This window comes from Sphaerodactylus townsendi, linkage group LG06, assembly GCF_021028975.2.
Source record: "Sphaerodactylus townsendi isolate TG3544 linkage group LG06, MPM_Stown_v2.3, whole genome shotgun sequence".
Classification (NCBI taxonomy): domain Eukaryota; kingdom Metazoa; phylum Chordata; class Lepidosauria; order Squamata; family Sphaerodactylidae; genus Sphaerodactylus; species Sphaerodactylus townsendi.
In genome coordinates, this window is record NC_059430.1 from 45122075 (window position 1) to 45143781 (window position 21707).

Consider the following 21707-nt stretch of genomic DNA (forward strand, 5'->3'; position numbering starts at 1 on the left):
AGCCTGTGGAACTCTCTATGTGCTGACACCAGAGCCCTGTGGGACCTTAATCAGTTCTGCAAAGTCTGTAAGACAGAGATGTTCCACTGGGCTTTTGGTTGAGGTCACCTGCTTGTCCGATTCCATCTTGCTGGCCTCCCAATTATCAATATGCACATTTAAATGTGCACCTTCCCTCTTTCTTTTATTTCTTTCGCCCATGCTTTAACAACTATTTTGGCAAAGGATTATGACATAGGCTTGGGGAACTGATATTGATTGTCTGCCATCTATGAGTTTTAAGTTTAGATCCTAATGTTAATTTTATGGAAATAAAATTAATGTACTATTTCATGTTTTTAATTTGTATGTACACTACCCTGAGTCTGACCTTGGTTGGGAAGGGTGGGGTGTAAATTTAATAACATTAATTAATTTTGTTTTCCTTTTTATGGTCTAAGCCATATTTATTGAATGTTTATGCATTGGTAACAGCATCTTTTGTTCATTACTGCATAAGTGTAATAAATGAGCACAAAAAGGATTGAAAATGTTCACTGCTCAGGTAGCTTAAATCATTACTTATTTGTAGATATTTATACTCCATTTTTCTTTTTGAGGGAAAGCCAAAGCAGCTTACAGCATTGTGTGCCTCGATTTTATCTTCACTGTAACAACTCTGTGGGGTAGGTTAGACTTGGAAATGTGTGACTGACCGAAGGTTACCCAGTAAGCTTCCATGGTGGAGTGGGAACTTGAACCTGGGTCCAGCAGTCTAATCAATAGCTACCACTTGCCTAATTAAACTAATTAAATAAGAGTTCATCTATTTTTATAAGAAATTGATTCAAATATGTGTTGATGGGGATTTTGGTTGATATTGACATTCATTTTATATCTTTTCTGTCTTGTTCATAAGATTGTGTAATTTAGCAAATAATTGTTTTACAGCTGCCAACAGGCGTATTTCAGGAGGAGCTATGCAACTCTCCTTTAGCCAATTGACAGTAGACTACTACCCTTTCCACAAAGCAGGTAAAAGCATATGCTGAGTTGTAGTTTTTTAATTAGTGTGTCCAAAAAGTTTGAACAATGTGACTGTCAAGTATTTGAATGTGGTTAATATTCTTTTCAATGTGTACAATTTTCAACATGAAGTTCTCATTTACAAATCTTCTGTGGGACCCTCCTCCCGCAAGATTTGCAGAAAAATATTTTTAAAACTGCTTGTGCGGACAATGTAAACTTATCATAAAAAGGCAGGGAAGGAGGAGCCAACCAACCCTGCCTGCCTGTACAGAACAAAGGTGCCAGCTCAAACACTATTGCCTCTCTGGTCCTGGCCAGCACGTGGTTGGGTGGGTGGGGGGGAGGAGGAACTGGCATCGCTTCCCCTTCTGCCAACATACCTGTGCTGTAAGCTGGTGAGGGAAGATGAAGAACTGTGCCACTCTCCTGCCATTTCAGCCAGACAGTCACATGAATGGGGGCACCTGAATGACTGCTTCCCTCCCTTATAGGGATTACACAGTTAGTATTCCAGTCTGACAGCAGTAGTGGCATCCCACCTGCCTTGCCCAGTATCATAGAAAGGAAAGCAGTGTGTAGGTGAGGATAACCAAAATGTTGGACAAATCAGTATCATGTCAAGCTGAGACAGAATTGCCTCTCAGGTATTTGAAATCTTCTTGAAGGAGAACAGATAACTCTGTTCAAGGTCACAACGATACAAAGACTTTTACGCTTTCAAAGATTTAGCTTGATGTTTTATTAAGAATTATTAATAGCAGGCAGAAAGTCATTTATGTATTGTGTATTATGTAGTAGTCTCTCTCCTTTTGACAGCATGAATTCACAATGTTCAAGAGATGCTTTTATCATAGAAGTTGTTAAAACACTGGTCTTTAAATGGACCAATTTTATTCCATTTAAGACATTTTGCATCTGATATTTCATACTCCACCCACATATTTGTCTTCTATTAACCTTGGACAAAGGGGAAGGATCCCCAGAAAATTATGATAAATATTTACAGGATTGTTCACACAGAGGTTTGGTTTCCCTGTGTTTAGACACAGATAAGACTGTTCTTATACATTTTTTACCAACATTCAAGCTGAGAGATCTCTGTATAGAACTCAGTTGTTGTGTCCTTTCATCAGAAAGAACTCTGATCCCCTGTGATGAAGCTTTTTTTTAATAGCAAACACATAGGTTGTTCATGACAATAAAGCTGTCATCAGTCATCTTGCATCTTTTTCCAGTTCACAACAAAGCACATACATAAGTAACATCATCATAAACTATACAAACTATAGCAAACTATACAAATTGCACCCCCCCCCCCCACCGGTTTCATCTTTACGCTACAGCCCTCCCAGCCTTAAGGTCGGGCCTTTAGACCAGGTGCCACCAATATGGGTAGTCTGTTATTATTGGATTGATGCTGCATATTGAACTTCAAGTGTTTTAGATGTTTTGCACTTATTGTTTTATTGTATTGTGAACTGCCTTAGAGCCCTTGGGGATGAGACGGTCCACAAAATATAATTAATTAATCAATCAATCAATTAACTAACTAATTAATTAATTAATACTATAGGTTTAAATTGAAAATTCTACATACTTCTAAAACTCTTTGCTCATATATAGATGATTCCCTGTTCTCTCTCCATAAGATCAGAGAATCCATTACTAAGCTAATTGACAGTTCCCATCCATGAAGGATCTTAATCATGTCAGGAGTTAGCAATTCAGAACACCACACAGAGAACTTGCTATGCGCTTAATATGATCACAAAGATCTTTCCAGAGAAGTCTGTGTTTCTGTCGCAAGATGTTAATTCATGGCAGTTAAGTCTAAAATTACAAAAGTAACAACATGGGCAACGTGTATTCTAGGGATATAAATGAGACATAAATTGAGACCAGGGATAGTGTATTCCAGGGATAGTAGAGTTTCTAGATAAATTGAGACACCATGTCATAGTGGGCATAGTGTCTCAATTTATATACCAGTTAAGTCTAAAACCTGCACCCTCCTTGTATTACATACATAGAGTGTGGGTGGTCCTAGTTCTCTTTAGCTGGCCTCTGTTACCCTGTTAGTTCTCCCAGCCTCATGAGTGTCCCCACCCTCTAGGGCAACTTCTAAAAATCTTCATAGGGCCTTTCAGGATCTACCATGTCCTTCCAGGTTCTCTGATACTCACTGGTTCCCTTATTGTTCTTCTATTCTGCTGCATTCGTTCCCTTGTTGTCAACCAGGTTCTTTCCATTTGCTGTTCCTGGTGCTCTCACTGATGATGTTACTGTCACAGAAGAGCAGGAACAGGAAAAATGTTCACAGGGCTTTTTTTCTTCTGGCAACATCAACTTCAGTTCCCAGGAGAATCCCATCCTTGACTCACACATCTCTTGTCTCTGGCTTCACCCCTGATAGAATGAAAATACTGGGGTGGGGCAGAACTCGGCAGTGATGACCCGCTGCAACATCCATGCTGTTCCCTACTACGGCCGAGGGAGTTCAGAAAGAGCTTATTGAAGCCACAATTGCTCTAGGAACCCTTCTGTCCTGGGTCTGGTTGCCTAGCAGCTCTTTTCAGCCAGGTCTATCAGCATGACCCAGGAAGTTCTCCACTATAGCTGTGGTTCTTACCCTGATGTTTCTTGGTTTTGCTTCATATTCTCCATGCTCACAGGTAAGTGATGGTTCGTCAGCTGAACTAACAAGTCCCAGTTCTCTGAAGGCAGCCAAAGTTGCTAAAAAACTTGAGCCTATCATGCTCACAATCTCACACTTCCCAAGCTCATTAAAACTGCATAACAAGCTCAAAAAACTCCAAGAACTCAGAAAATAACAGAGCTCGCTCTTGGAGCATCTGAGCTCAACCATCTTGGTTCATAGAGTACTGGACTTCTTTTCACTTTCAGATGTTTAAATGCTTTATCCTTGAGGATCAAATTCAAAAAATTATATGTTTGTTTCCAGGGTTCCTACTACATGTCCAGTTCTCAAGAGGTGAAAACACAGCAGACCTCAGCAGCTGTTGATCATAATGATGCAATTAGAAACTGAAACTAATAATTTTGATGTTAAAGAAACTTCAATACCATCTAGTAATTTCCCCATTTGACCTGCATATATGTGATGATATTCATGCTAAGGAGAAGGGTAAATGAACTTTATTTGATTTCCTGCTTTAGCACTGTAGAGTTTTGTTTTCTCTATGAAGCTGTTCATTGGCAGTCCCTGGCCCCAAGGACGTTAGGTTGCCCTCAACCAGAGCCAGGGCCTTTTTGGCCTTGGCACCAGCCTGTGGAACTCTCTATGTGCTGACACCAGAGCCCTGTGGGACCTTAATCAGTTCTGCAAAGTCTGTAAGACAGAGATGTTCCACTGGGCTTTTGGTTGAGGTCACCTGCTTGTCCGATTCCATCTTGCTGGCCTCCCAATTATCAATATGCACATTTAAATGTGCACCTTCCCTCTTTCTTTTATTTCTTTCGCCCATGCTTTAACAACTATTTTGGCAAAGATTATGACACATGGGCCGGGGAACTGATATTGATTGTTCGCCATCTATGAGTTTTAAGTTTAGATTCTAATGTTAATTTTATGGAAATAAATTAATGTACTATTTCATGTTTTTAATTTGTATGTACACTACCCTGAGTCTGACCTTGGTTGGGAAGGGTGGGGTGTAAATTTAATAACATTAATTAATTTTGTTTTCCTTTTTATGGTCTAAGCCATATTTATTGAATGTTTATGCATTGGTAACAGCATCTTTTGTTCATTACTGCATAAGTGTAATAAATGAGCACAAAAAGGATTGAAAATGTTCACTGCTCAGGTAGCTTAAATCATTACTTATTTGTAGATATTTATACTCCATTTTTCTTTTGAGGAAAGCCAGCAAGCCATACAGCACAGGTGCTCCTCGATTTTATCTTCACTGTAACAACTCTGTGGGGTAGGTTAGACTTGGAAATGTGTGACTGACCGTTTACCCAGTAAGCTTCCATGGTGGAGAACTGAACCTGTCCAGCAGTCTAATCAATAGCTACCACTTGCCTAATTAAACTAATTAAATAAGAGTTCATCTATTTTTATAAGAAATTGATTCAAATATGTGTTGATGGGGATTTTGGTTGATATTGACATTCATTTTATATCTTTTCTGTCTTGTTCATAAGATTGTGTACTTAGTTAAATAATTATTTTGTTGTGCTGCCAACAGGCGTATTTCAGGAGGAGCTATGCAACTCTCCTTTAGCCAATTGACAGTAGACTACTACCCTTTCCACAAAGCAGGTAAAAGCATATGCTGAGTTGTAGTTTTTTAATTAGTGTGTCCAAAAAGTTTGAACAATGTGACTGTCAAGTATTTGAATGTGGTTAATATTCTTTTCAATGTGTACAATTTTCAACATGGCCCTATTTACAAACTTGTGGGACCCTCCTCCCGCAAGATTTGCAGAAAAATATTTTTAAAACTGCTTGTGCGGACAATGTAAACTTATCATAAAAAGGCAGGGAAGGAGGAGCCAACCAACCCTGCCTGCCTGTACAGAACAAAGGTGCCAGCTCAAACACTATTGCCTCTCTGGTCCTGGCCAGCACGTGGTTGGGTGGGTGGGGGGGAGGAGGAACTGGCATCGCTTCCCCTTCTGCCAACATACCTGTGCTGTAAGCTGGTGAGGGAAGATGAAGAACTGTGCCACTCTCCTGCCATTTCAGCCAGACAGTCACATGAATGGGGGCACCTGAATGACTGCTTCCCTCCATAAGAACATAAGAACATAAGAACATAAGAACAAGCCAGCTGGATCAGACCAGAGTCCATCTAGTCCAGCTCTCTGCTACTCGCAGTGGCCCACCAGGTGCCTTTGGGAGTTCACATGTAGGATGTGAAAGCAATGGCCTTCTGTGGCATGTTAGTTCTCCCGAAAGCACCTGACTACTGGTGTTAAGGCATGGCTTGCAATCTCAGATCAAAGAGGATCAAGATTGGTAGCCATAAATCGATTCTCCAGCAAATCTAGTCCAAGCTCCCTTAAAGTTATTATCCAGGCAGGCCATCACCACCTCCTGTGGTAGCATATTCCAAACACCAATCACACGCTATGAAGAAGTGTTTCCTTATTAGTGTCTAATTCCTTTTCCCCAGCATTTTCTACTGAATGCCCCTCTTTAGTTCCTAGGTGGATGCCAGAGAAAGAGAGAAAATTCTCTGTCAACATTTTCACCCCATGCATAATTTTATAGACTTCAATCATATCCCCCCTCAGGACGCCTCCTCTCTCCAAACTAAAGAGTCCCAAACGCTGCAGCTCTTTCCTCATAAGGAAGGTGCTGCAGTCCCTCAATCATCCTTGCCGTCTCTTCTCTGCACTTTTCTATCTCTTCAATATCCTTTTTTGAGATGTGGCTACCAGAACTGAACACAGTACTCCAAGTGCGGTCGCGACCACAGCTTTATATAAGGGTATGACAATCTTTGCAGTTTTATTCTCAATTCCTTTCCTAATTATCCTGTAGCATAGAGTTTGCCTTTTTCACAGCTGCCATACATTGAGTTGACATTCCCATGGAACTATCAACTAAGACTAAATCCCTCTTCCTGGTCTGTGACTGATAGCACTGACCCCTGTAGCATGTATGTGAAGTTTGGATTTTTTGCCCCTATGTGCATCACTTTGCATTTTGCTACATTGAACTGCATTTGCCATTTCTAGCTCCACTCACCTAATTTATCAAGGTCCCGCTTGGAGCTCCTCAAGCAATCCTTTTGTGGTTCTCACCACCCTACATAATTTGGTATCATCTGCAAACTTGCCACCACGCTTACCCACCCCCTACTTCCAGGTCATTTATGAATAGGTTAAAGAGCACTGGTCCCACACGGATCCTTGGGGACACCACCTCTACATCTCTCCATTGTGAGAATTTCCCATTTACACCCACTCTTTGCTTCCTGTTTTCAACCAGTTTTTAATCCATACTTCTTATTCCTTCATTGCTGAGTTTTCTCAATAGTCTCTGGTGAGGAACTTTGTCAAAAGCCTTGGGAAATCCAAGTAGACAATGTCCACTGGTTCCCTCTTATCCACATGCCTGTTATTACATCCCTCAAAGAACTCTAGTAAGTTTGTATAGACAGGATTTGCTCTCTGCAAAAGCTTACATGCTGACTCTTTCTACTTTTCTTTTCTAAGTAGCTGGTTGCCTTTGCTTTTCTACATGTTTTATAATTTTATCTTTAATTGACAGATTCTACTAATTTGCCAGGAACAGATGTCAAAACTGACTGGCCTGTAATTTCCTCGGGTCCCCCTCTAGATCCTTTTCTAAAGATTGGTGTGACATTGGCCATCTCTCTCCAGTCTCTTCAGGGATGGAGCCTGGATTCTCAAGGATAAGCTGCATGCCATTAAAGTGAGCAGAAGATCAGCACATTCATGCTGCTTGAGCTCTTAATCAAGGAACTCTTGGGTGAATGCAATCTGGGCCAGGGATTAAGGTGGAACATTTGTAGTTTGAATCAACTATGGCTGCACAGAACTTCTTCCTTGTCTACCACTATCTTTTGTTAGTTCCTCGGATTCAGCCCTAAGAAGCTTGGTTCAGGTGCAGGAAATTTTCCTCACCTCCCTCTTGGGTGAAGACAGATGCAAAGAATCTCATTCCAGCTTTTCTGGCAATCTCCTGTCATCTTGTAGCACACCCTTTGTTCCTTTGTCATCTAACGTGGCCTACTCAGCGCCTCTTTGCTGGCTTCCTCTGCTTTGATGTACTTGAAGAACTTGTTTGCTATTTGCTGGTTTTGATGTTCACAGCCATGTGTTCCTTTATAACCTTTTTTGCCTCCCTACAGCTAACTTGTTTCCTCTTTTGCCACTCATTTGTGTTCTCCTTCTGTATTCTTTTATCAGTTAAGTTGGAACTCTGCCATTTTCTAAAAAAGACACTTTTCTTTTTTTCCCTAACAATTTCCTCAACGCCCCTTTGTTAACCATGGTGGTTTCTTTTTTTGACTGGGCGCTGCTCTTTCCTAACTCCAAGGGAACACATATTCCAGCTGAGCTTTTGTAAGACTGTGTTTTTGTAAATAACCTCCAAGCCATCTTGGACATTTTTTGACTCTCTCTTGATTTTCTCCTTTCTTCCAGCTTCCCCATGCACTATCCCCTCTCATCTTTGGAGAGAAATTTCCCTTTCTGAAGTGCAAATGTAACTACATTAGTAGTTGTCACTTGTTCTGCATGCAGAGATACTGGAATCTGACAGCATTGTGGGTCGCTGTTCTCTATCGGCTCAACAACACTTTGGGACTTCCACTCAAGCACCAGTGTCCTGGGTCCCACATAGAATTAGATCTCAGGATCACATCTCCCTGGTTGGTTCTACAACCACCATCTGCTTCTAAGCTTTTCACAGTCATTTCTAGCATATCCAGGAATGTTTCTCTCCCTTTTACTATGACCCGAACATATCATGCATTTTCCAGCTTCTTATATGGGGATAGGGTTAAAATTCACCATTACCACGCATATTTTTGCTTTTGTTGGCCTCTCTAATTTCTTTTTCCCATCTCTAGAATCCTTCTCTTGTGCGCTTTTTGGTCAGGGGGACTTATAATGATATTCCCTAATGTTACAACTATGCTTCACCCCTTCTGGTATTGATATCCACAGTGCTTCTGTAGGGGAATCAGCCTCCCCTGCATTGTCTATTTTATGTGACACTATGCTCTTCTTTTGATGTAGAGGGCCACTCCACCCCCCCAATACGCTCTTTTTTGTCTGGTATCCCTTTCCTGTAGAGCCTGTAACCTGGGATAACAGCATCCCACTGGTTCTCTTCCCTCATTCCACCATGTCTCCTGTGATGCCCACTATATCAATGTCCTCCTTCAAAACTCTGTACTCCAGCTCCCCCCATTTTAGGTCTTAATGCTTCTACTATTAGCAGTAGAGACACTTGTATACTCTTGTCTCTGTCCCTAACCTGGGATTTATGTGCTGTTTTGCCCTCTAGCCTCTTTGTAGACACTTATCACTTCACTCACATTGCTGTGTTCCCTTTCTTCTACTTGTATGTGGTTGGATTTGTGAAAACCTCCTTCTCTGTCTGCATCCCCATGGACTCTGTAGATCTCAAACCTAAGTCACCTCAGCTCTCTGTCGGCTTTCCCCCTGAGGGATCAAGTTTAAAAAGCTGTTCTGCCACCTTTTTTTAATGTTGAGCGCCAGGCAGCCTGGTTCCTCTTGCTGGTTAAGCATGCAGGCTCTGGCCCCTTTTGTATACAAGGCCTGCCTTATCCCAAAAGGTTCCCCAGTTCCCTGACACAAATCTGGAAACCCCTTCTGCCTTGCACCACCTTTCTCATCCACGCATTGAGACCCCTGCATCTCCGCTTGCCTAGCTCGGCTCTGCGCTAAAGGTGGAAACAGGTAGCATTTCAGAGAATGCCACCTTGGGGGGTCCTGGATTTTAACCTTTTTCTCTAGCAGCCTAACATTTAGCTTCCCAGAACCTCCCCTGCCACATTTCCCAATGTCATTGGTACCAATGTGGGACCACATAACTGCTGACTCCACCCCAGCACTGTCTTAACAGTTTATCTAGGACGTAGCGTGACATAATTCCGCAATCCCTGCATTCAGGCATCTGTGGCAGGCAAGTCACCATGCGGTCACGCCTGTCACAAACCCAACTCCTATATTCCTGATGTGATCGAATCACTCCACTACAAGGAGCCCCCCACCTCCCCCGCTGTAGGGAGATCCCTGCAAGTGCGAGAGATATCCAGGGACCACCAACTAAGGAAGGATCCCATCTAAGGGAACATCTCCTCCCCCACCGCAGACCTGGCACCCCTCTGTCACCCAGACTCTCATTCTCCATGACATCTGAAGAGATGTCTCACTCTTGGGAGGGGGGACCCTGCCAAGCTAGATCCCTGAAAGCCCCTTGTTTGTTGCCCCTCTCTGCCTCTCTCTAGCTTCTCCTTAGGTCTTGCTACCTTTGGTTTCAGCAGAGAGAACTGGACACTGCTCTCTTGTATGCCAGGAGTTCATTGCAGCTGGGGCACACCCACCTAATTCTGGCCCAGTGGCAGATAGGTCATACATGTGACACTCAGTGTAAAAAAAACACTGGGAAGCCCCCCATCCCCCCTGCTGGGGCTTCCTGTCTTCATATCTGCTTGCTTTGTTTATATATTTAGATATTAAACTTTGTCAGTCAGCCCCCTTTGAGCCATCTGTACCTAATACCATCCCTCAAAAAAAATGTCCTTATTAATTAATTAATTAATTTATTTATTTAAAAAGAAGAAGTGAAATTATACACAGCCAGCTAGGCTACTGGCTGTCTCCAGAGAGACTGAACTAAAGACTGAATGGACTCCACCTCAGGAGTCTCACCTTTTAGTAGCCCAGGACAAAGAGAGTAACCCCTCTGTTAACCCCTGATAACCCCCACCCCCAGCACTCTCAGCTCATAGAAACCTTACAAGGAGAAAAAGAGAAAACCCTGCAAACCCCTTCTCTGATAAAAAATACACTGTTTTTAAAAAGATGTGGCTTTGAGAAAAGCCCTCCAAAATGAACACCAGCAGGTCACTCTGCTCTTCCTGGCCAGTTGCCTTGTCCACTGCTGCTCCTTTCCGTTTTGCTACTAGGGCAATGGCACTGTGGGTGAGGGAGAAGGAGGACCAGGAGCCAACATCATCTTCCTGCCACTTGAGCTAGCAAGGTGGGGGAGAAGAAGCAGCACCCACTGTGGGGTCCTTTCCATTCTTGGCCACTGCTGAGTGAACTGCAGGAGGATGGGAGGAAGAAAGACTGAGAGGAAGTGGGAGAGAAAGACTGTATCCCTGAAAGAAGAGGAGTGGGAAGAAACAAAAGGGGGGAATGGAATGTATCCTCTCCTATGAGATCTCCTGGGTTCCTTGCTTATATGCTCAACATCTTGCAGGTTGCCTGAAACTGGGAAATGGAATGAAGATGCTGCAGATTGATTATCTTGTTCACAATACAATATTACAAGTGCGGGCCTGTGTAACTTGTGGGGGGATCCCATCTCCCTTTAATGGGGCAGGGAGGAGGAGGAATCCCATCTCCCCCACCCAACCACTTACCTACAAGCCTGGAACAGCTTCAGGTGTCTGCCGCAGTCATGGCTTACCCCAGGTGGCCACGGTGCAACCCAGGGGTCATTCCTGGTGTCAGTTGCCATGAGCTGGCCTGGTGACTGAACCAGCCAGCCCTGGCTCTCTACAGCAGCCACAGCCACTTTAAGTGTAAGGAGCATTACTTGTGCATGCAGAGGCAATGCTTTTTTTTAAATAAGGGGGATTTAAAACCCTTTCTTAAAATTTCAGATTTTTCTGCAGACCTAGGAGGTCCCTTAAGTCTGCAGAAACGTCACTTGACTATTTTATTTTAGTAATACAGCACCTCATCACATAAATAAGTAGTATTATACCTATGAAGAAATTAAATGACAAAGTGAATTTCCTTATTCATAGTTCAGTTTCTCAACTTTCACAGACTATGAATTGAGGGCTGGCATAGAGTTTCCAGAATGTCAATATCTTATTTTTACATGGTTTAAAATAAGTAGCATATTGTAAATACTTAATGTTTATAGATAAAAAATTTCTATGTAATATTTGTAGGTGACAGCTGCAGCCATTGGATGCATTATAGTGAGGCCACCAAAGCCAGAAGTGGATGGGCAGAAGAATTATTACAGGAATTCAAAGGCAATGTTGAATTGTTGAAGCAAGCTGTGAAGGATCATAACGTAGATTCTCCAGTTAAATCCCCACCTCATGGATCTCCACAGCATATCCAAACAGGTATTTCCATGTGTGTGTTGTTGATTTGTATGATGAGAAGAAAGGTTCCTTCATCCCTGTTTTAATCACTCTTCATAATATGTTAACCATTAATTTGGATGCAAACACAACTGTGGGGCATCAGGAATATCTAGCTGTTTGTCTTACTTTGGGCATCTTTCATTAAAACTTTGACATCTTTTGTTAAAACTTAATTTCAATTATAATCACTTGTATTAAATAGTTGTAGTTATGCTTGGAGCTAGTGGTGAAAAGGAAATATAGTACTCCAAAGCTTGAACAATTCAGGTAATCATGCACTGCTAGATCACAGGAATTGTATTTAGTAAAGTAATGAGTTTAAATTTTGACATTGGCTTTAATTATCAGTCTTCTCTTTTAGAGTTCCTTCTGAAAAATCTAGTTGTAGTCCTATGGAGTGGAGATATATGGTAGTTTTATAGCAACTGCATCTGGTATGTGGTTTTTATGCCTTCTGTTTTCTCTAGGCAAAGAACCGATGCCTCAAGGAAACACTAAGCCACTTCCTGTGACCTCTGAGCAATCCAAGGCTAAACTGATGTCCAGCCCTGTTGTGGTTAGGCTTGCAGATTTTAACATTTTTCAGGTATATTCCAGCACAAATTGCTGCTGACACTGCTTTTGTGTCTTGATGTACATGTGATGATGACTTAACGTGTGTTACTATGAATTGATTTTTCATTGCCAACTCTAGGTCAAGCTTCTGCACGCCACCAACGACGGCCTGGGCGTAAAACGCCGTTTCCCCAGGCCGCTGCAGCAGCGGGCACCTGGATGCTTCCCCAGGCTGCCTTCAGGTCGCTTCTAAACAACAACCTCAAAGGTTGTTGTTAGTGAGTGTTCCCGCGCTGTTCGCACCGGCCGCTGGAAGACGCTGTTCGTCGCCGCTTGTTTCACGGTAGCCCCAGCTGCCGCCAGTTAGCGCCAGATCAGCTTCACACTGTCCTCCCACCTCCAGGGCCGGAGGGCAGCGCATGGGCCGCATCGCTTCAGCAGGCAAATCTAATGGTGACACCGTGAGTGGGCGGCTGCTCCATGAGCCGCTTCGCCGCCCCGCCAAGTCGGCCTCGCCACTGCTCAAGGAACGGGTTTATGTACCTTAATGCAGACTTGGCGGCGCATAGCGAGGCCATGAACGTACCTAGGCTTCAAGCAGGGAGAGCTTGTGAGACTTGCATAACAGCACTTTTAAAAGGTTTCATAATTTACTGGGTTAGGACATAATAGTGTTTTGATATATACTTAAGAATTTGTTGAATCATAAAAATATGAATTATTAATATTTCTTCTAGAAGAATATTTCTTCTAGTTTGATCCTTATCTTATGCGTAATGTCACACAAATTCAGTTCCTGTTTAAAACTGGAATTTTAATTTTCCATTTGAAACAACATAAGCTATGTTTCGAACCTATTAGAACACTAACAAATATCTACAACAAATAATTCTTAATTTTCATATTCTGAACTGTTTTTGTATCCCAGGAACATTTCTCTGTGGTTTGGAAAATACCTTTCAAATTGGGGTGCTGTGTGGTTTCCGGGCTGTATGGCCGTGTTCTAGCAGCATTGCCTCCTGACGTTTCGCCTGCATCTGTGGCTGGCATCTTCAGAGGATCTGATAGTAGGAAAGGAAAGCAAGTGGAGTATATATACCTGTGAGTAAAGGTCAATAGGTATATTTACTCCAGGTATATATACTCCACTTACTTTCCTTTCCACAGCACCCCAGTGATTCCTGCTGTGAAAGCCTTCGACAATACCTTTCAAATTATCAGGAAGGGTCATCAGGTTTTTAGGATGAGCTGTATTCTCTTCACAGTACTTCAGAATATGTCCTTGGATCAGTATATTCTGTTTAAAAAAACTTCTCTTTGAATATTTTTGTATCCATTATGTCACATGTATTCCAAAGCAGTTCTTGTGTGCATTCTGATGAAAGAAATGTATGCTAACTGCCTAGCTGGGGAAAATATTCTTCATTCAAAATGTAGGCTATTTTGAATTTGTCTTTTTTTCTGAACTGCTTTGTATATGAATCCAAAACAGTTGGGGAAATAGAATATGTAAAATAAATCTGTAACATACTTTTTAAAGTATTTTTGCAATGTTATATGGCAAACCCTAATTGAGAAGTATCATTTACATAATATTTCCAGACAAGTGTTACTTAATGCTGCATCCTGACTTTTCAGGTCTCCACCGCAGATCAATATCGCCGTTCTCCTAAAACTCTTATTTCTTGTAATAAAAAATCTCTATACCTCCCGCCAGAAATGCCTGCCATTCATATTGAATTCACTGAGTACTACTATCCAGATGGAAAAGACTTTCCCAGTAAGTTATTATTATTATTCTTTTGGTGGTGTTCTGTGTTTTTGAAGTCTGACTGCCGATTCGATTCATTCATGAAATCTGTTACTTGATAAAAATAGTTAACATCTTTCTGTCTCCTTTTTTGTACCACTAACATACTATGACCTTGATGCTGTGGGCTGATTGATTGAAGATAGATACTGTATATACTCGTGTATAAGTCGACCCAAGTATAAGTTGAGGCACCTAATTTTACCACAAAAAACTGGAAAAATTTATTGACTTGTGTGTAAGTCGAGGGAGGTAAATGCAGCAGCCAGCAGCACAGAGCAGGGCGCCTCCACCATTCCCCCCCTGCAGCTGCCTTCTCCCTGGGGCAGAGTGGGCTCCCTGCTTGGTGCCCTGGTGCCCCCTGCACACTTACTTTAGCAAATGGAACAGGCTTGAGAAGAGACCTGCCTGTTCCCTTCAAACGACCTGGTGGGAACTACATTTCCCAGGGTCTCCAATTTCCCAATTGGTCTCCAATTTCCCAGGATCTCCAATTGGCCATGCTGGCAGGGGCTGATGGGATTTGTAGTCCATGAACATCTGGAGAGCCGCAGGTTGCAGACCCCTGGTCTATCAGAACTAGTGCAATGATATCTTCAAGAGGAACTCCTTTTTGTTTCATGTCAGAAATAATTCTCTGTCAGAATAACATTCAGTTTGATTTGAGTTTTCTTAATATCATTAACCAGATGTTACAATGGTGCTGTTTTGTAAATGTTTTTGACTTTGTTTTTTATTTTTCTTAGTTCCAAGCTCAAACCTTTATATTCAGCTAAATGCTCTGCAGTTCGTTCTGGATGAAAGGAGTATTCTTTGGTTAAACCAGTTTATGCTAGACTTGAAACAGAGTCTCAATCAGTTTATGACCATGTACAAGTTAAACGACAATACGAAATCAGAGGAGCATGTTGATGTTCGAGTTGATGGGTTAATGATAAAGGTACAGTTTAAAAAAATGAGCACAGGAACCATTGTCCACGATTCTTTTAATATGTTTATGTAAAATAAATGCTTTGCAGATGGATGGGCAACTTCTGACTTGCAGATAACATGTGATGCTCAAGAATTCTTTCCGCTCCCCTCCAAACAGAGAAACTGAAAACCCAAGATGACTGCCAAGATCTCCAAAAGGATCTTAGTTTGGTGGTTCCATGTGGAATGCTCCAGAAGTTTCACATTAGGCATTGTTAGAAAAGGAAGCAAAATTCAAAATGCCAATATTGTAATCACTTTGTATGAATCTGTTCTGAACTGCATTTTGGTTACTGTGTACTGTTCTGATTGCCTGATTTCTTAAAGGATATCATATAGATTAGAGGAAAGCTTTTCCAGATACTGGGGATCTACTCATCAAGCTCTACCAGCATGGCCACTGGCTGCTGATGAGGCTGATGGGAACCCTGTAGTTCCTGAACATCTGGAGAGCCGCAGGTTCCCTACCCCTGATATAGACCAAGAAGGGGAACAGAAAGTATACCAAAACGATGAAGGGATTGGAGAACCTTACCCATGAGGAAAGTTTTATAAAATGATGCATGAAAAGAATAAAGTAGATTGAGAAAGTATATTGCCTGCATCATAATGCCAAACTTAGAAATTGATAGACTATTCATTCAGTGTACATAGAGAAAAATAGTTTTTTTTAAAAAAAACTTATGGAAGTCATTGTCTCAAGATGTGAAATTGGGTACTAGCTCAGATGACTTTAAAAGATTGCAAGACAAATTAATGGAGGATAAGTCTATTAGTGACTATTTGCTATGATAGCTAAATGGAATATTTCAGTTCAGAGGCAATATGCCTTTGAATACTGGTTGCTGGTAGGGAATAAGCAGGGAAGGGCTTCAGCTGTACTCTGTACGCTGTACCCGTAGACTTTCTGGAAGCATCTGACTGGTTACAGTTGGAGGTAGCATGCTGAACTGAAGGGAACGTTGATACAGCAGGTTTATGCCCTTATGTTCATACATATTCAAATTTCTGAAAATGACAGACTGCTCTTAATTAAAAATAAAATTGTACAGCCACGTTGATCCATGCAAAATATAAAAACGGGAACAAAATACTTTCATTGGGACCCAGCCAAACTGGTAAAAATATTGTGCAACAACTTTCATGGTCACCAGAACTCTGCATCAGGCTAAATGTTACAAAACTAAAAAAAAAGGGGGTAGGAGACAGATTTCTCAGTCCATCTTAATGGCTGGAAAAATCTGCCCCTTTAAACTGTTTTTGTAACATCCAGACTGATGAAGAGCTGCAGTTAGTGCAAAAGCTGCATGTACAATGTTTTGTATCTGGTTGGTGCTAGTAAAATGTATTAAACTGGTGGTTCTGGTGGGTTTTCTGGGCTGTGTGGCTGTGGTCTGGTGGATTTTGTTCCTAACGTTTCGCCTGCATCTGTGGCTGGCATCTTCAGAGGTGTATCACAGATGCCAGCCAGAGATGCAGGTGAAATGTTGGGAACAAAATCCACCAGACCACGGCCACACAGCCCGGAAAACCCACCAGAACCAGTTGAATCCGGCCGTGAAATCCTTCGACAATGTATTAAACTGGTTTTGTTTTTCTCATAATACTGCTATTTCATATAGTGCAAATATGTACTAGAACAGTGGTGGTGAACCTTTGGCACTCCAGATGTTATGGACTACAATTCCCATCAGCCCCTGCCAGCATGGCCAATTGGCCATAACATCTGGAGTGCCAAAGGTTCGCCACCATGGTACTAGAATGTAGTGTCTGCCCGTAATACTTACAATCTATATTGGTCAGGACCACAACAAAAGACCAGGCTGGAGACTGAGAAGTGAATGAGTAAAGGGGATAGACTGTGGTAGTGAAGAAATAGACATAACATGGGCTAGGCTAGTTCAAAAAAGGTCCACCACAGCATCATATACATTCAAGTTTTGGTGAGCATTAAATCTAAAACTTGAAATGACCTAAATCTAGTTAGTGTACTCTCTGCAAGTGACATTAAGTATAGAAATATGATTAGCTGTGTTACCCTTCTCTATTTAATCTCCTTCATTAAGACAATGAGTCTCAGATTTCACATAACTATCTCCCCAGACTTAAGAGACTGGTTCCTACATACCTTTGGCCACAATCCACCCTCCCACTGCTTTGCTCTAGTTCTTCAAGGTGTGCCTCCCTGCACACCTGGTGTCACTTCTGCTCAAGGCTGAAGTAGCCAGGACTTTCCAATAGTTGGTTGGGAATGCATGAGTCAGTTCTTTCATTTTGGCAGTCCTAGTAGGGTAGCAACTCAAACTTCGGGAAAACATGAGCCTTTGTAGTTTGCATTATCTATAAAATAAGAATTGTTTAGGGTAAGCTACTTGTACACTATTTCACACACAGCAATACAATTTGTGTTCATTTTTTTGTCGTATCTGATTTGTAATTTCTTTTTTCTTGCAGTTCATAATTCCTTCTGAAAGAAAACAAAACCATAAAGATGATCCACGTGCAATTTCCATTCAGAGCTCTGAAATGATTGCTACAAATACTCGGCACTCGCCAAACTGCAGACACTCTGATTTGGAAGCAGTGTTCCAAACCTTCAAAGACTATGAATTTTTCAGCAAAACATTCACAGATTTCCCAAAATCCCCTGACTGTTTCAACCTTCTGCATCCCATCTTCCAGCGACATGCTCATGAACAAGATACTAAGATGCATGATGTCTATAAAGGTTTTATTGCTCCCAACTTGAATAAATGTGCTCTTAAAACATATGCTGCTTCGGATGTCTGGGCAGTGCATTTTTCCCAGTTTTGGATTGACTATGAAGGAATGAAGAGTGGGAAAGGGCGGCCGGTAAGCTTTGTAGACTCCTTCCCACTTTCACTCTGGATTTGTCAGCCTTCAAGGTTGGAACAGTCATACAATGAGTCTTCTTTCTGTGATCAGAAGCCTCTTAACATTCCAAAAAGTGACTCAAGTGACCTAGCAAGTCGACTGCAGCGCAAAAAACTTTTAAAGGAATATTATAGCACTGAAATAGAACCTTTGACTAATGGAACTAACAATCTGGACACTGCTAATAGCACCCGGGGATCCAAGTCTGCACATTTTTCTACTGATGCTGATATAAATGTTCTAGTTCATGTCCCAAAACATGTGAGCTTGCAAATCAATCATTATCAATATAATTTCTTACTGTTTCTCCAAGAATCTCTGGTATTACTTCTGGAAAACCTGAGGAAAGATGTAGAAGCTGTGACAGGGAACCCAGCAAAACAGGCCAATGTCTGCATTGGGATCTTGCTGAAGAGTGCAGACATAGCTTTGTTACTCCACCCAGTGATGCAGGGAGGCACCTGCAAGTCTCCAGTTCTAGAGGAGGGAAGTCCAGTGACATCAGACCTCTCACCCTTGGAAAATGAAGAAACTTCTGCATCAGAAACTAAACTAGCTGCTGTTCATACCGCACAGACAAACAGTTTGGATATGAATGTTATATCACAATGTAAATCTATGAATTCTGACCTTAGCAAAGCCATTCCGGCAGACCCTATTTTCAAAACAGACAGAGATACGGATTTGCGAAGAAGTTCTGTTTCAGACGATGCTTCCGAAAAACTTTTGGGGAAAATTAATGAAGAAAGTAGTAGCACTCTTTTCAGTCGAAGTGACTCAGAAGAAGTTTGTGAGTCACTAAGTGAGAAGAGTAATGCGTATTCCAAGGACTTGCTTAGTCTTTTAAGTTGCCGAGAAGATTCGATTGAGGAATTGGTAGACAAGGAGGATGACAGAAGTATTTTTACAAATAAAGAAAGTGGGACAGAAAGCTCACTTCTTAAAGCCCCTCATTTAGATGCGGATAGCACCTGGCCGTCTGAAGAACATGAAAGCAACAGAGAAAAACTTGCCTCAAGTAGAACACTTGCATTTCAGCCTTCATTAAGGTAAAGAAAATTATATAATATAGAAAATTAATTCGTTAATTTAGCAACTGACATAAAGACAGAGTCTTCCCAGTTGGTTAGGCATTTCTTCCTCCCTTCATTTTGAGCCTTAGGATGGGTCTGCAGGTTTCCATCTCACAGACGGATTGGAATTGGCTTCTGTATGGTAGTTTATAATGTGTAAAGTGACTTGTTGCATCATTCTTCTGTATCAGTTATAGCATTTCAAAGCAAGCACCAGTTTCTACCTAAAAAAATGGGCATGGAATTATCAGTGGTGGATGAAGGACTTCTGAAGCACATTGCTACATGTTGTGTCAGTGTGGAGAAGCCTGCTTATTCTGTCACTGCTTACATCTCATGTGGTAGTAAAGTATTTCCAGTATAATGCTGGACCTGCCCATTGAGGGAGCTCCCTAGTATAGTTGCATAGGAAACTTGCAAACTGTGTATGTACCTGGCTCCACTGGAGGATGTACCATCCTCACTTGCCCATTGGCAGTTTTTGGAAAACAAACGTGAAAAAGTGAACGCCTGACCCAGTGATGCCCCAAGTCTGTACCTCCTAACTGCAACTGCTTGAAGAGCATCATACAGAGTACACAAAACAGCATGAATAAATTACCTTTTGAGTTTTGATTCTTGTAACTTTTAACATTCAAAGAATTATTTGGGCTTTCATCCAAATTTTCAAAGAATTATTTGGGCTTTCAGTTTAAAAAAGAATCTGTTTTGAAGGATTTATATTTTCTTTTGTAAACCCTTTTCACCTTAAATAATGATTTCCTAATATCTTTATATTAAAAAGTGGAAAGCCTAAGGAACGCTGCCAGTCCAATCTTCCTGCATTCTCTGTTTCTTATAAGAACATGAAGAAAAGTCCATCACAAGCCTCTTTGGACACCATTTCTATGGACAGCATGTTGTTGGAAGAACACTATTTGGAGAGTGATGGAAGTGACAGCCACAGCTTTTTGGAGAAAGGTAAGTACATTTATTGACCATGAACACTTTTGAAAAGTTTTTAAGATTTTTAAACAATTTCTCTTGTTTTTAGGGCTGAATGCTATAATTTTTTTAAAAAAGAACATTTTTTGAGAGCTGAGAGGGTGTAATTTTAGATCTTTGTGGATTATTTAGAAAAAAATGTATGTTATAAGCACGAGTCCATTAATTTGTTGGGCTGGCTAATTAATTTCTGCTTGACATCATATTACATGCCAGATAAGCAAACTGTATCTTCAGAATAGTCCATGTGGATAAAAATTAATAATGGCTGAATCCTGTCAGTGATTGTGTATCCAAGTCCTTATGATGTAAATGGGGCTTTAGTGTATTACTGAGGGTAGTGTTTGGCTTTGTGTTGAATCACAGTGCTGTGGATGTTAATTAAGAAAAATTATTTGAAAATAAATTATAAATTAAAAAGCAAGTAAAATGTTAAAATCGGCTCTTTTTTATAGCATTCTAGCAGGAGACAGAAATGCCCTTAAGTTACATCATTTTATCATATGTATACGTTCATGTAGACACATTCCCCCCTCTTGTGAGCTGTCCTTACAAGTTATGTAACTGCTTGTTTCCTGCTTTTGGGGAGGAACAGGAGATAATGAATATAATAAACAAAAGCATAACAGTTTTAAAGGACTGAACTGCATATTTAGGGCTTGCGTAACACAGTGATAGACAATGTAATCGTTTATCAGAGTGTCTCACAACCTATAACAAGAAGTTATCAGAAAAGGTGACACAGTCAGGCCTCAATTAGATGGTATGTTTCGCATAAATTAAGTCAGGATTCTCCCAATCCAACTTACCTTCATCATCTATCTTCTGGGCAATCCAACATTGGTACTTCGCATGTGCATGTCAAGCCACAGTGAGAGTTCTTGAGCTTTAGCCCTCGAGGGTGCTCTGATGGCTGTTGGTTGCACATTTGCATTCCCCCTGACGGAACAAGACCAACGGCTTGACACCCTCTCCCTTCAGTCCTTCTTTGGCACTTTGGGTCACAATGCCACAGATGCAGGCGATACGTCAGGAGAAAATGCTACTGGAACATGGCCATGCAACCCAGAAAACCCACAACAACCTAGTGATTCTGGCCGTGAAAGCCTTCGACAATATGCTTTATATGTTGTTGAGTCAAAATATGAGCTCCTACCTCAGCCCTGGACCATTAAATATTATAAGCAGATCAAAAGAGTAACAAAAAAACCCCTTTACTGAATCTGTTGTTTTGAATAAATGATTGGGAATTTTTCACTAAAAAATGAAGACGCTTGAAAGCATATTAAGACCTGTTCTAATGCATTTGTTTAGAGAACTGTGGGGCTTGCAGAGAAGATGTGTGTTTTGTGCAGTATCCATGGAAGGATCTGTAGTGAATGTATCAAGCCTAAGTGGATGGACCTTATCAGTGTGCCACATTCATACTCATCAAACATAGGAGTTATGTGTCGATGTTCAAACATTTTAATCAAACTTGTTCAAAAATTTTGAAACCAATAGGTGTATACTTATTATATAGTTAAAGAAATTTAGTTTGGTTTA

The 21707-nt window shown here is 41.2% G+C and overlaps 1 protein-coding gene across 1 annotated transcript in view; it reads left to right on the forward strand.

The window, feature by feature from the left end:
- The window catches only part of BLTP3B (bridge-like lipid transfer protein family member 3B), a 62607-nt gene that overhangs the window by 27020 nt on the left and 13880 nt on the right, over positions 1-21707 (forward strand). Inside the window, exons 9-15 of the mRNA XM_048499480.1 lie at positions 931-1014; positions 11670-11852; positions 12341-12459; positions 14067-14208; positions 14985-15178; positions 17665-19154; positions 19963-20138. Coding sequence (XP_048355437.1) covers positions 931-1014; positions 11670-11852; positions 12341-12459; positions 14067-14208; positions 14985-15178; positions 17665-19154; positions 19963-20138 — 2388 coding nt within the window. The remainder of the gene's footprint in view (positions 1-930; positions 1015-11669; positions 11853-12340; positions 12460-14066; positions 14209-14984; positions 15179-17664; positions 19155-19962; positions 20139-21707) is intronic.